The sequence below is a fragment of the Mastigoproctus giganteus genome, chromosome 10 (genome assembly GCF_048544385.1).
Source record: "Mastigoproctus giganteus isolate SK-2022 chromosome 10, ASM4854438v1, whole genome shotgun sequence".
NCBI classification, from domain to species: Eukaryota; Metazoa; Arthropoda; class Arachnida; order Uropygi; family Thelyphonidae; genus Mastigoproctus; species Mastigoproctus giganteus.
In genome coordinates this window covers 209,015,732-209,030,201 of record NC_143584.1, presented here as the reverse complement: position 1 = coordinate 209,030,201, position 14,470 = coordinate 209,015,732, and the positions used below count along the sequence as shown (strand labels likewise).

Below are 14,470 nucleotides of genomic sequence, written 5' to 3'. Positions count from 1 at the left end.
CACAGAAGCGATCAAAGCCGGGGGAGATGTACTGCTTCGCCGACTACACTCGCTCCTCAAAACCATCTGGTGCACTGAACAAATTCCGCTAACATGGAGGAAAGCCATTATCGTACCGATCCACAAGAAAGGTGATAACCGGGACTGCAAGAACTACCGTGGCATCAGCCTCCTTTCCATCATCGGAAAGGTCTTTATGAAGATCATCCAGTCAAGACTGCAAAAACATCGCGAGCAAACCAGTCGAGAAGAACAGGCAGGATTTAGACCCGGGCGAGGATGCTGTGATCAAATCTTTGCCATTCGTCAGCTGATGGAGGAGAGGATCCGGTGTGGACAGCGAACCGTCATTGTTTTCATTGACTTTAAGTCTGCTTTCGACTGTGTCCACCGGCCTGCCTTATGGAAACTACTAGAGGTTGAACATGTACCTCGAAAAGTCATCACACTCCTCCAAACTGCATACAACGGTTTAACCAGCCAGGTGCGCATCCAGAACGATTTATCTGAGGAATTTACCATCCAAACTGGAGTCCGCCAAGGGGACGTAGCCTCCCCGTTGCTTTTCAACATCGTGGTCGACGCCATTATGAGGCAAGCATTCAGAAACAGACAGGGCATACAATATCACAAGGATCACTATGTGACTGACCTGATGTTTGCTGATGATAGTGCTATCCTTGCCAGTAACGACGCTGAAGCCACGGACATCCTCTACGACATTGCCCGCATTGCCCGGCCATACGGTTTGAAGATCAATGCTGGTAAGACAAAGGCCCTGACAACAGATGGGTCGCAAGCCACCATCTATCTCGAAGGCGTCCAGATCGAGCAAGTGCAGGACTTTAAATACCTTGGGTCGCTGGTCCAGGAGAAGAAAGTTGCATCCACCATGGAAATCCACAGCAGAATTGGACAGGTGGCCACTGCGTTCGCCTCGCTCAAATGGTGTCTGTGGAAGAGGACCAACATTTCCACAAAGACTAAAATCCGACTCTTCCGGACTTTGATCCTGCCCATTCTTCTTTAAGTCTGATCGGAAACATGGATTTGTCTCAAGTTAGATTTGAACAAACTTGAGGTATTCCAAATGCGATGCCTGCGGCAGATCTTGGGCATCTCTCTCTCTTCGCGACCGCATCACTAATGATACCATCCGCGCCCGATGCTAACAGCAACCAACCATTGCCGACCAAATCCAGAAGTGAAGGCTTAGATGGTTTGGCCACGTATGTAGAATGGGCACGAACAGAATACCATCCAGACTCCTTTGGAGACAACGACCCACCCAATGGAGCATCCAACGGACCGCGCCTAGGAAAACATGGGCCAAGCAAGTGGAAAATGACTTGAAGAGCCGACGTCTCGACCTTAACCAGGCCAGGACTGACGCCATTGATCGTAAGGTATGGAAGAACATCACAGAGCAAGTCCGAAACCCTGCGGCACCTACAGCAGCATACTGGTTGCGTGGCCAACCGCCTCCTCCAGCTGCCAGCTAAGGACCAAAGCAGAAGAAGAAGAATCAAAGCTTTAATTTATGTGAGTTTTTTTTTTTTTTTTTTTACATCAGGCTGTTTTATGATCTCTTCACAGCAGTTAAACAGAATGAGTAGGCAAGCCTTTCCCTTCATGAACCTATCCTGTAATCTTTTTATGTTTCCATTCTTATTGAGGTGTTCTTTATTGTTCCATAACAATAGACTCCATGACCTTATCCACTGCAGAGGTCAAACTCACTTGTGTTTAGTTTCCCATCACCTCTTTATGTGCTTTATTTTGGATTGGAGAGACATCCCTAGTCTAAGGGAATTATTCCAAAGTTTAATGATGATGTTATTTTACTAATGGTTTGATACACTTATATACCACCTTTTTTAAATATAACTAGATGTATATACTATCCACCACTGTGGCCTCTGTAAATTTTCTAATCGGCATATTTCTCAGAGGTCATCACTTGATTTACAGAAAGCTGATTTCTCTTCATTTCCCTTTGTTCAAATGTACTTTCAATTGTAAAGCTTGTTGAAAAGTACCTATTTATCTCATCTTTCCTTTTAATTGAATTATTTGTGGTGCCACTGTTTCAAGCCTATCTGATTTATTCCCTTCTTTCTAGAATTCATAAAAGACTAGAATTTTTTGCCTCATTCTTAGCTCATTTTACATTAATTTCTTGTATTTGTCTTTCCTTTGTGTATTAATACATATAAATATTTTTGTAATTTAAATATGAATTGAAGTCTCTCAAATAATCTTCACCATTTTTGCCGAATTATAAACCTTTCATCTCTGCTGTAATTTTGCCATTTCTTTTCTTTCTTTCTTTTTTTTTTTTTTCCGTTATACTTACCCCACTGGAATGAATGTAATTATATTAGTAGTGACAAAACTATGAAAAGGAGGCAGTCTCATACAGCATCAGCCAAATTATAAAAAAAAAGAAAAAGTGTCTATTTAAAATATTTCTTCATCCCTTCTAATAATTTGTCTACTCCTTCTTTAAATTTATTTATTCAAGCTATCCATTTCCACACCACTAGATAGACCTTTTTTTCAGTAATCACTCTCTGGGTGAAAGCAAATCTTCATGGATCTCTTTAACCATCCTTTCCAGTTTAAATTTATGTCAGCTTATGTATGTCATGCGAAAAAGAGCAAGGATGCCATCTGCGTTTAGTTTACTCTATCCATTTAGAGCCTTAAACACTTCGGTCAGGTCTTCCCCTGCAGGTTCCAGACTCTGTAATTTACAGAACTGAAATCCTTCTTGGTAAGAATACCCTTTTGTTCCCTTGACTAATCTTGTTGCTCTTCTCTGTGCCCATTCTAACAAATCCTAAAACGAGGCTTCCAAACCTATATGCAATACATTCTCAAGATGCATCCTAAGTGCAGCCTTTGTGAAACAGGATAATTACCTCCTTATCTCTCTCTTGCGGTCGTGCGCACTCTTTATCCACAGCAATAACTTTCCCCTAATGCCACAGTGCACCAACTTGTACAGCAGCTTTTCATGTAGTTCAGCATCAAAACATTTTACTGAAGTTTAAGTATATGATGTCAAAAATATTCTTTTTTTCAGGTATCAAGTATCAACAGAATCGAAAATATGAACATTAATAGCAATGAATAAATGCTAAACATTCATAAATACGGCATTTCAAACCACGTGTGTAGCTATAGAATAGAGTAGTACTGTGCATGCGTTTATTTGTTTGTTTCTCTTCTGGGCTAGCCGGGTGGGTAAAGCGCCTGCCCTGGCAACCCAAAGGTTGCGGGTTCGAATCCCGCCTCAGGCTTGGATCAGAGTAGAAAATGCAAAAATCTTGGGAGGTTCATTATGGCCACAGAAGCCGATGCACCAACAACTAACAAAAAAAAAAAAAAATTGTTCATGCAGAGATAAGGAGGGAGGTCAAACTCTTAAAGAATTTCGGAAAGAATTCTGTATTTTAGATGCAATCAAAATAATGAAACAAGCCTGAGATTGGGACAAAATTACAAAGAACATGAAGGTTGTTTGGAATAAACTCTGTCATCAGTTTCTTCAAAAACGCCTCTAAGGTTGGGAGAGTACATATCCAGAATTTAAAACAAATACACCAACCGTTTAACTATAGTGGTTTAATACTGAAAACTATAAAATGTACCAAACAATACTACAGCGGAAGCCCCCGAAAGATTCAGTCAATGTTTTATCGCTTTTAATTTTATTGTATTTTATTGTATTTTAAATATTTTATTTATATTCTATTATATTTTAAAATTTTTATCATCAATTTTATTTTGTAAATCAGTTTTTTGCATATATTATTTTACAGTGTAGTATCGTTTGGTACATTTTATAGTTTTCAGTATTAAACCACTATAGTTAAACAGTTGGTGTATTTGTTTTAAATTCTGGATCTGTCATCAGTTTATTGATAACTTTGAAGGATTTCAAGAACCAGCAAGATCATACAAAATGAAAAAGAAGCGGTTGTTAATATTGCTAACCAATTGCACAGCTTGAGGTTTCTACAGCTGACGTCACTGATCTGCTTCAAACACACAATGGAGAGCTCACAAATGAAGACCTCCTTGAAATGGCAAAATATTTGAAGAAGTTGAGGAAGAAGATTTAACAGCTGAAACTCCTGTTCATTCCTTCACTCTCAAGGGGTTTGATGAAGCTTTTCAACACAGAAAAAGCAATTGAGATTTTTGAGTCACAAGATTCAAATTTCGAGTGCACTAGAAAATTGCTACAGATATAAAAAATGCTTATGCATTCTGTCATGAAATTTTTAAAGAAAAGAGAAGACTGTCTTGGAAACAAACAACTCTTGAAGTATTTCTGAAGAAGACTACTCCTTTTTCTTCCAACAAACCAACAACGAGTGCTGAGCTGACAATGAGTGAAGAACCATCAACAAGTGTACATTTAGTCGATGATGATGAAGAATAAACATTCTTTAACATTTGTATGACATAATTTCTTTAAATAATTATTATAATTTGCTTGATTTTAAAGGCTGTGTTTTAATTTTTTTTTGGATAAATAACTCGTTTAAGCATAAACTATTGTTTTGTTGACCTTAATTTAACATTACTATGGTTAAATTTCATTGTCGAGAACGTAAACCCTGTTTTTAATATTACATCTATGGGAAATAAATTCCCACTTTAGGAATGAATTAACTCATAAAGTCAGGAACTACCTGTACTGTCTACGACTATTGTAGTCACTTTTGCAAAAGCAGAATCCCTTCCCTTAGTAGTTATATCTTTAAATAAATTCCAGTCAATACACTGATCACTGGCACCTAGCAAGCTTAATGTCCAAGTTTGCAGACAGTATGAAGGTTGGCAATGTCGTTAATGACACTAAGGACAGTATGCTGCTGCAACAGGATCTAGAAAAGTTGAGCAGATGGTGTGAGAGGTGGCAAATGAAGTTTAACATTGACAAATGTAAAGTACTACATATAGGAAGAAGTAACCCCAGAGTAACGTATCAACTCTGTGGTACTACACTGACAGTGGTAGAGAATGAAAAGGACCTGGGGGTAATTGTGCAGTCAGATATGACGTTTTCTGAGCAGTGCAGACGGCCTGCAAGAGTAGCTCATGGTGTCTTGTCAATGATATACAGGAATTTTTCTAGCAGGGATAAGGATGTGATTATCCCCTTGTATAAGGCAATGGTCTGGCTATCCCCTTGTATAAGGCAATGCACTGCTGCTCCTGCCAGGTGGGCAGGAGCAGCAGTGCGTAGCACACGCTTCTTGATTAAACCGGGGTTCGAGCCCATGACCACCAAGCCCACCACATATCCCTGGAGCAATATGGCCTTAGTCGCTAATGCTCCTAAAAACCAAATAACAAACAAACAAGCCTCATTTTAAGAAGGATGTAGAGCTGTTGGAACGAGTACAGAGAAGGGCAACAAGATTAGTGAATGGAACAAAGGGTTGCTATTACGAAGAAAGGCTTAAGTTTTGCAAATTACAATGTCTGGAGACTAGGCACCTGCGAGGTGATCTGATTGAGGTGCATAAAGCCTTGAATGGTTTGAGCATGCTCAATGCTGATAGGATTCTTCCTCTTGTTCAGAATAATCGCTGAGAGGGCATAGATTCAAACTGAGGAAAGGCAGTTGTAGGATAGATGTGCGGAAGTTTGCCTTTAGCCATCGGGTGGTTGATTGCTGGAACAAACATCCATCTGTTGTTGTAGAAGTTGATAGCTTAAATAGATTCAAGGCAGAACTTGACAAACATTTGGAGCGAGTGGATGGGCAAATTTTTTGGCTGATGCTATATAAGCTTGCTTTCTTGCATCATGTGCCTTTGCTAATGCTAATTGACAAATGCAACATACTGAATATGGGGTAGCAATAACCCCAGATTAACTTATCAACTGTGTAGTACTACACTCAGGGTAGTGGAGAATGAAAAAGAATGAAAAAAATGGGAGTAATTGAGCAGTCAGACATAAAATTCTCTGAGCATTGCAGAAATGCTGCCAGGACAGGACAGGCCATGGGGTTTTTTCAATGATATACAGAAATTTTGCCTGCAGGGATAAGGAAGTGATTATCCTTTTGTATAAGACTGGTCAGGCTGCATCTTGAGTACTGTATACAGGTCTATAAGCCTCACTTTAGGAAGGACGTAGATTGCTGTAACAAGTGCAGAGAAGAGCAACCAGACTGGTGAAGGGAACAAAAGGGTGCTCTTATGTAGAAAGGCTTCAGTTCTGCAAATTGCAGCATCTTGAGACTACCACCTGTGGGGAGATCTTGATTAAGGTGTTTAAAGTCTTGAATGGATTGAGTAAGCTGAATGTTAATTGAATAAATTGAAAGAACTAAACAAATTCTTGGAGGGTAAGGGTGAGTAATTGTGTAGGTTTTTTTTTTTTTTTTTTTTAGGCTGTTGTTATATAAGCTTGCTTTCTTGCATCATTTGCCATTACTACTACTACTACTACTACCAATAGCATGTTTTTGATACTGTCACAGGAATTGTTGTTCCATGTGGACTGGCCTGATTCTTCCTTAGGACTTCCCTTTGCTGTGTGGGCCACCACACAGCAAACCCTATTGTTTGCAGTTAAGTAGATTAGTTAGTCTAGTAGTTGTTCAAAGGCTAGGTGTTTAGAGGGACCACTTAGCCAGAAAACGTGCATTCCATTTTAATGCTTTCAATGATCATAATAAAAAATTGTTTTTTATTATGAAATCATAATAAGAAATTGTTTATATGCATTTTGAACAAACATGTACAATTGGATGCAGCCTGTCGATAATAGGAGCATCCTCTGCCTCAACCACGAAGTGCAAGTATCAACAGTTCAATCATGCAAATGGGGGTGCATTGGATGCATTGGCTCCCGATCGAAGGAGCCATCAAAATCTCAACATAAATAAACAAGGCCCTTAACTCCTTTTGCATCCGGAGTACCTTTCACTGCCCTGACACATACTCCACTCAAATATGTGTGCATTAGTGCATCTCATGTTTGACCATTCAGCTACATCAAGCCCAGGTTTGATGTAGCTTTATGGTTATTATAAGCTCAAAAACATCCTTCTGTTTTTGAGCTTATAATACCATATGGTGAACAAAATTTCAAAAAATTACTTGTGCAGATGTATTTTTGTTTGTACAGGATCCCCACTTAAATTTGGGGATGCATTTCTGGCAATTACATGTATGAAAATCAAATCTGCATTCGCTGTGGGGGGGAACCTTTTTTAAATGTTTTTATGCAAAATTTAAAGTAAAAACATATTACCACTGTATTTTATTTTTATTTACTATTAAAACAACAATAAAATGACAAAAACATCACTATCTCTTTGCTTTATATCACTATCTGCATATATATGTATACCCACCATCTGTATGCTTTATACATTGTATACATATTTTATTAAAGCATGTACATAGACACCTTAGAAATATGACACTTATGGGGCTCCATGGGCCCCTATATTAAAAAGGTGATCCAACATGGACCACCTGGATCTTTTTTTTTTTTTTTTTCTTATTATACAAAATTTGTCTTTAACACTCCAACAAGAAGTTGCAAGCTCATTCCACGGCACTTCTCTTGAAAAGCTGCCATTCACTCCAACAGATTCATTGAGTAGCTCTTCCTCAAAACCATGAGAATCCTATATGACTTCTGGGCACACTCTGCTGGATGCCTTTCATACAAGATGAGGAGACTTCATTTGGGCTTCATCAGTGCTACCAATTGCCATCGTTATGTGATAGCATATGCTTTTTCTATTCTGGCCATTGACAAACCTTTAATGATTAAGCTATGTTTATACAATAATTTTGAGAAATATCAAGAGAAGCCTCATAGCATATGAACTCAACAATTGCTAAAGAGGTGAATATGTGTAAAAAAAAAAGTATAAACTCCTAGATCATTTACACCTAGTGCTCTTCGTCTACAGCTCCTCACCAGCAGATGTTTTTGTGTTAAAACATTTTTCTCTCTTTAATTTTCTGAAATATTAAACCATGGTATAGTGAGTTTGTATTGGCTGGGGCTTACTAAGCATGTGTTACCTGTATGTTATGTAAGTTAAAAGACAGGGGGAGTACTGTTAGTCACTTCCAATTATGTTTATAAATTTCAAAAATTACATCCATTTCTGCTTACATATTGTGCGCATGCATGCAAAAAAAAAAGTAAAAAGTATGTATAAAAAATTTTTTTAATATAATTTTTGGAGCAACATCCATGAGGTGTAGCATGGCCACTAAAAAAAAAAAAAAAAAAAAAAATTGTTGTCACTTTGCACCTGAAAGATGTTTTAGCACAGTTACTTTGCAAAAATCAGAATTTTACTTCAGAAACTATCCTAGTAAAACTAACCATATTTAGGAAGGTAAAGAAATTTTTTTTTAATTGAACCATTTCCATAAACCCAATTTCCTTGAACAAAAAATTTTTGCATGAAGATTCTTTTCATGCTGCACCTATCAGGTGCAAGTACTACCAGGTTAAATTTAGAAAACTGTAAATAGATAAACTTGCATAATTATGGAAAAATACATTTATATATAAAATGTAGATGGAAATTTTTTTGGATGTCTTTCAGGTTGTCAAATGCTGGAAGAAAGGAACCAATGAGATAGTAGCAGTTAAAATTCTTAAAAATCACCCTTCATATGCCCGACAAGGTCAGGTTGAAGTCAGCATTCTTCATCGACTTAGTCAGGAGAATGCTGACGAGGTATGTATGAGTGCTTGAAAAGCTTATTTTCCCAAGATAATGCCAGAAATTTTCGTATTTAGAATTAATTGTTTTTAGTCAACAAATGGTATTCTGTTTTACCTGTAGTATTTTAAGATTAATTTATTAGACAAAAGATTGTTTGCTGTTAACCCTTTGCAGTCCAGTATTAGTTTCAGTCTTTCCCATTTAGCCCAGCTTTAACAATAAAAAAAAAATGACTAGTTGAAATGTGATGTTCAAAAATTATTTATTTTATTTTTATTTAATTTATTAATAACAAGATACACAACAAGTAACCGTTAATACTGTATCTGAGAGTAGAACAATGAGCAGAGTTGATAACAGTAATAAGAAATCCAACAGTAAGATAAACCATTGATATAGATTCAAAAATTAAAATCATACGTTCAAAAGAAGTATGCATTAAATTACTGGTAAAACAAATATTAAATAAATTAATTAAGGAATAAAAAAAAAAAAAGATAATAATAAACTACATAAATAAATGAGAGTTCAGTTCTTGTACAAGAGAACAGGCATATTTGTGAATGGAGTTCATCAGTGATTCGGAATTGTCAAAAAAGTCAATGAGAGAGTCATTTGCTGATTCTGTTAAGTGGACTGAACTTCATGAAGTCTGTGGTAGCAGATTCCTGACTTGTCTACGAGGAGCATGGAAGTTGATTTTACTAAGGATATCATATGCTTTATAGGTTCCAGTGATTACTTTGGCTAGAAAGGTGATGTGATCAGTAACTCTTCTAGTGCACAGAGGCCTCAGATGAAAGTAGTCACACAATGATTCATAGTATACCGAGTGACAAAATAGAGGGTTATGGAATATAAGGTATCGGACAATTTCTTTGAACTGCTTCTATTTTGTTAATTAAAGTCTTGGTGAGAATTCCAGATGGGTGAACCAAATTGAGCTCCTACAATGGTTTTAGGATAAGGATAAGAGCATATCTGTAGTTTTTTAACTTGTAGGTGTTGGTTTTGATAAATCCCAGTGTTTTGAATGCTTTGCTAGTGATTTTAAGGACGTGCAGCAAATTTTGCACTGTTGGAGAAAAGATTAATAGTGTACTCTGTATTTATTAGCTGTGGGGATCTGCAGGATGAGAAAGAGATTACTTTGCACTTTGAGGGGTTAGCAGACAATCCATTTAGAGATAGCCACCAAGAGAATTAATTGAAGCTGTTGAGAATCGGATATCTCTTTCACTGCTGAGTAGATCTTAAGGTCATCTGCATAGAGAGCAATGTGAATATTGGAGGTGCAGATGAAAGAAGGATGATCATTTATGAAAACAATGAAAAGTAGAGCACCTGGGGGGGGAGCCTTGTGGTACTCTACCTAGTGGTGTAAAAAGGTCCGACTTCTCTTGATTGATGATAAAGCTCAAGGTACGATGCATAATATAACTCCATAGCCGTGAGAGAAAAGGTCATGGATACCGTAAAGCTTAAGTTTTGCAAGAAGATGCTCATGAGGGACTTTATCAAATGCTTTAGAAATATCTGTGTAGATAGCATCAACTTAAAGATAGTTATCAAGAGCTTCAGAGATAAATTGCCAGAATGGAAGCAAATTTGTAACCACTGACTTTTCTCTGCAGAAACCATGTTGATTCTGATCAATGAAAGTTTAAATGAGCTAATATATAAAATGGCATGACAAAACAATTCAAATGCTCTAATGCAATATTTCTTCCTGGAAGAAAATATTCATGAAACTTTCCATCTGGAAAATTGACTATATTTTTTACTTTATAGCTTCTACTTTGAATTCCTTGTTTGCTTTTTTGGGGTGAGCAAAGTTTCAACATCCCAAATATCTGCAGAAATTGCTTCCTGCTAAATGCATTCTTGAAAAATTTAATTCCGTCTATCCATTCATTCTTCAGACCAATATTTTATTATATAAGATTTTTTTGACAATTAGATAAATTATAGGATTTCTTAAAGTACCGATATGATTGGACTCAAGTTCGAATAGCAAAGCTTAATAAACGGTACTCGCCTTAGATAATCTGCAGTTGTTACATGAGGTAGGATGGATGAATAATTTTGGGGTTTAAGAGGTTTTGGATAATTTAAGAGTTTTAATGAGTTAAGTAGTAAGGATATCGAATTAAAAATTAAAAACTGAATTAAAATATGCTCAAGGATGTAGAAGTACACAACTCCGTCCCTAGTTGTCATTGAAGAATTAATTGATTAAAAACTCTAAAATATATGAAACCGGTGAAGCCAAAAGTCATAACGACTGACTTTCGTTTATTAATATCTTCAGTTGGCAATACTAAAGTGATGAGAGAACGTGTGTTTTTAAAGAACTTCTATGTTCCCGTGATGCTCTTTGTGACATGCGGGAATCTTAGGTGCATGAGTTTCCAGATCAGGGAAAGGTTGGAGTGTAGTTTCACATTTATGACATTTAATTTGGTGTGATGACGGAACCATTCTATAATAAGGGCTTCGTATTGAAAAATTTTGTAACTAGATTTTAATTTTATGATGCTAATGGCAGAATCAACTAAAGGGGGTGTGGTTGTGGGAATTTATGTGTAGTGTAAGCTCGGTACTGGATTGGTAATAAGCCTGTGTGTTAGAGGTTTTTGTGGAACCGTACTTGGTAGTGGTGCTTCCAATGTAGCAGGCATTGCAATTTTGCTGACATTTGATTAAATATACAATATTATTCATGTCATTTATTGGATATTTATATGTTTCTTTGTAGGTATTAAATAGTGACCCAAGTTTGTTATATGAGGAAAATATAAGTGTAATGTCAGTGCCTGCGAACACTTGATGGAATTGTCTGGCGAGACTACTGCGATAAGGGAGAATGATGTGCATGCTCCCTTTTGTGTTGTGTTTGGGTAAATTATTGGTGTCAAGTGTTCACAGGCACTGACATTACACTTATATTTTCCTCATATAACAAACTTGGGTCACTATTTAATAGATACAAAGAAACATAAATACCCAATAAATGACATGAATAATATTGTATACAGGGTGATTCACTACCAGTGCGACAAACTTGCAGGAGGTGTAGGGGGCACAAAGACGAATCGGAATCACCTAGCATTGCAGGGTCCGAAATGACTTCTTCATGTGGTAGAGGACGTTGAACGGGAGGTCGCGTGAACAGTGATCCCGCTGGAAGTCAGCATTTGCGAACCGGTTCCCGAGGCAGTAGGAAGGACGAGTATTCAAACGTTGTAGGCGCCTCCGTAGCCAGGTGGGAAGGAGCAGCAGTGCGTAGCACACGCTTCTTGATTAGACCGGGGTTCGAGCCCGTCACCACCAAATACGGAGGATGCGGAAAGGTCACGAAATGACCACCGCATATCCCGGAGCAATATGGCCTTAGTTGCTAATGCTCCTAAAAACCAAAATAACAAATAACAAATTCAAACGTTGAACTGGCCGACATGCACCTCACGTATGGAGCTGCGGACTGTAACGGGCGCGCCACTCTGCACTTGTACCAAGAACATTTCCCGCACAGGCGTGCTCCTCATCATACGATTTTCGCACGTGTACACAGAAGGTTACGTGTTTCACGAGAGGTACCATGAATCGAGAGTGAACGACGAGGATGCCAGACAATGAGGAGAATGTCCTATGTCTTGCAGAAGGCAATCCGAGTACGAGTACTCGAGCGATAGGCCAACGATTGGGTATTTCCCAATTCACTGTATGGAGGATACTGTCAACAAACCAAATGAGTTCATACCATCTGCAACGCATCCAATCATTGGAGCCTGCGGATTATCCATTCCGGAGGACTTTTGCTACTTGGTATCTTCAACAGAAACGGTTCGCAAATGCTGACTTCCAGTGGGATCGCTGTTCACGCAACCTCCCGTTCAATGTCCTCTACCACATGATGAAGGCATTTCGGACCCTGCAATGCTATGTGATTCCGATTTGTCTTTGTGCCTCCTGCAAGTTTGTCGCACTGGTAGTGAATCACCGTGTATTTAATCAAATGTCAGCAAAATTGCAATGCCTGCTACGTCGGAAGCACCACTACCAAGTACGGTTCCATAAAAACCTCTAACGCACGGGCTTATTACCATTACAACAGTTTCAGAACAGGGCAATCCAGTACCGAGCTTACACTACACATACATTCTCACAACCACACCCCTTTAGTTGATTCTGCCATTGCCATCATAAAATTAAAATCTAGTTACAAAATTTTTCAATACGAAGCCCTTATTATAGAATGGTTCCGCCCTAACACCAAATTAAATGTCTTAAATGCGAAACTACACTCCAACCTTTGCCCGGTGTGGAATCTCTACGCACCTAAGATTCCCGCATGTCACAAAGAGCATCACAGGAACATAGAAGTTCTTTAAAAACATGCGTTCTCTCCTCACTTTAGTATTGCCAACTGAAGACTTTAAAAAATGAGTCAGTCATTATGACTTTTGGCTTCACCGGTTTCATATATTTTAAGAGTTTTTAATCAATTAATTCTTCAATGACAACCAGGGACAGAGTTTGCGCTTCTACTTCCTTGAGCATATTTTCATTCCGTTTTTAATTTTTAATTCCGTATCCTTACTAATTAACTCATTTAAACTCTAAATTATTCAAAACCTCTTAAACCCCAAAATTATTCATCCATCCTACCTCATATAACAACTGCAGATTATCTAAGGTGAGTACTGTTTATTAAGCTTTGCTATTTGAACTTGATAAGTTTTTTTTTTTTTTTTTTCATTTAGTGAAACTGAAACCCAGTAACACCATGTGGAGCAGTTAGAAACTATTTTATTTGTAAGAGTTTCTTATTTGTATCCCTTAATTTCTTTAGAGAGATGTAACAATTTCTTAATTTTGCCATCAGAAAGGTCTTTACTAGCGCTTGCTGGCATGTCTAAATGCTTCACTCCAACCCAGAGTATAAGTTACCTTGTGACTTCTACGCTAAATAAAAATAAATCTGTCAACTACTGAGTGCCAGGCACTCAGGATGAAGGGTCCATAGTCATGAATGGTCATTAGTGTAGTATCTCAAATAGAGAGCTTTATGGTAACTGAAAAAAGTTTCTAGTACCCCGGCTTGGCCTAAAACTGAGGAACTAATGAAAACGTTATCTATTTGAGTCTTTCCAGTTGATGTGAATGACAAGGGTGGGAGAAGTGACTCCAACTTCTTCCTGGAGAAGCGATTAAAGTCTTGGGGAGAAGAGACTGGCAGATGAGGGCCATGCAAGGCTCTGCACGTGGATGCCTCCCCACCACCGCCACCTCAACACTGGCTCTCTGAGTACCTCCTTGCCGGGACAACTCCAGCTTTTAAAATTGTTAAAAAATACTTCTCATCGCAAAATTTATAAATTACCTTTATAGAATTATTAACTAACTATTTAGCAACCATTTTTTCACCAAAAGGAAAGTTACTTAGTACAAAGAAGTGCAATAAAAATTGTTTTTTTAATTTTAACACAAAAAGTAAATGATAGATTTCAGTCGGAATAGTTTTCCCTCGATAAGCATCGAATAACGCATAGCTAATGTGATTTTTAAATTTTTAGCTCCATTAGCGATGGAAATAGAAGGGGGGACACAAAAATTACTCACATTTTCCTGTCTGGCATCCCCATTGTTCATTTAAAAATATTTTAAAATTATATTTTAAACCTACTCATTAAGCTCTTTCCATCAGTGTATAATAAACTATAGGTTGTCAAC

The 14,470-nt window shown here is 37.7% G+C and overlaps 1 protein-coding gene across 7 annotated transcripts in view; it reads left to right on the top strand.

Moving 5' to 3' along the window:
* LOC150079830 (homeodomain-interacting protein kinase 2-like) overlaps window positions 1-14,470 on the top strand; it is a 264,858-nt gene that overhangs the window by 106,129 nt on the left and 144,259 nt on the right. For all 7 annotated transcript variants that reach the window (XM_090383658.1, XM_090383655.1, XM_090383654.1 and 4 more), the window contains one exon: window positions 8,612-8,746. In XM_090383658.1, the coding sequence (XP_090239784.1) occupies window positions 8,612-8,746 (135 nt within the window). The remainder of the gene's footprint in view (window positions 1-8,611; window positions 8,747-14,470) is intronic.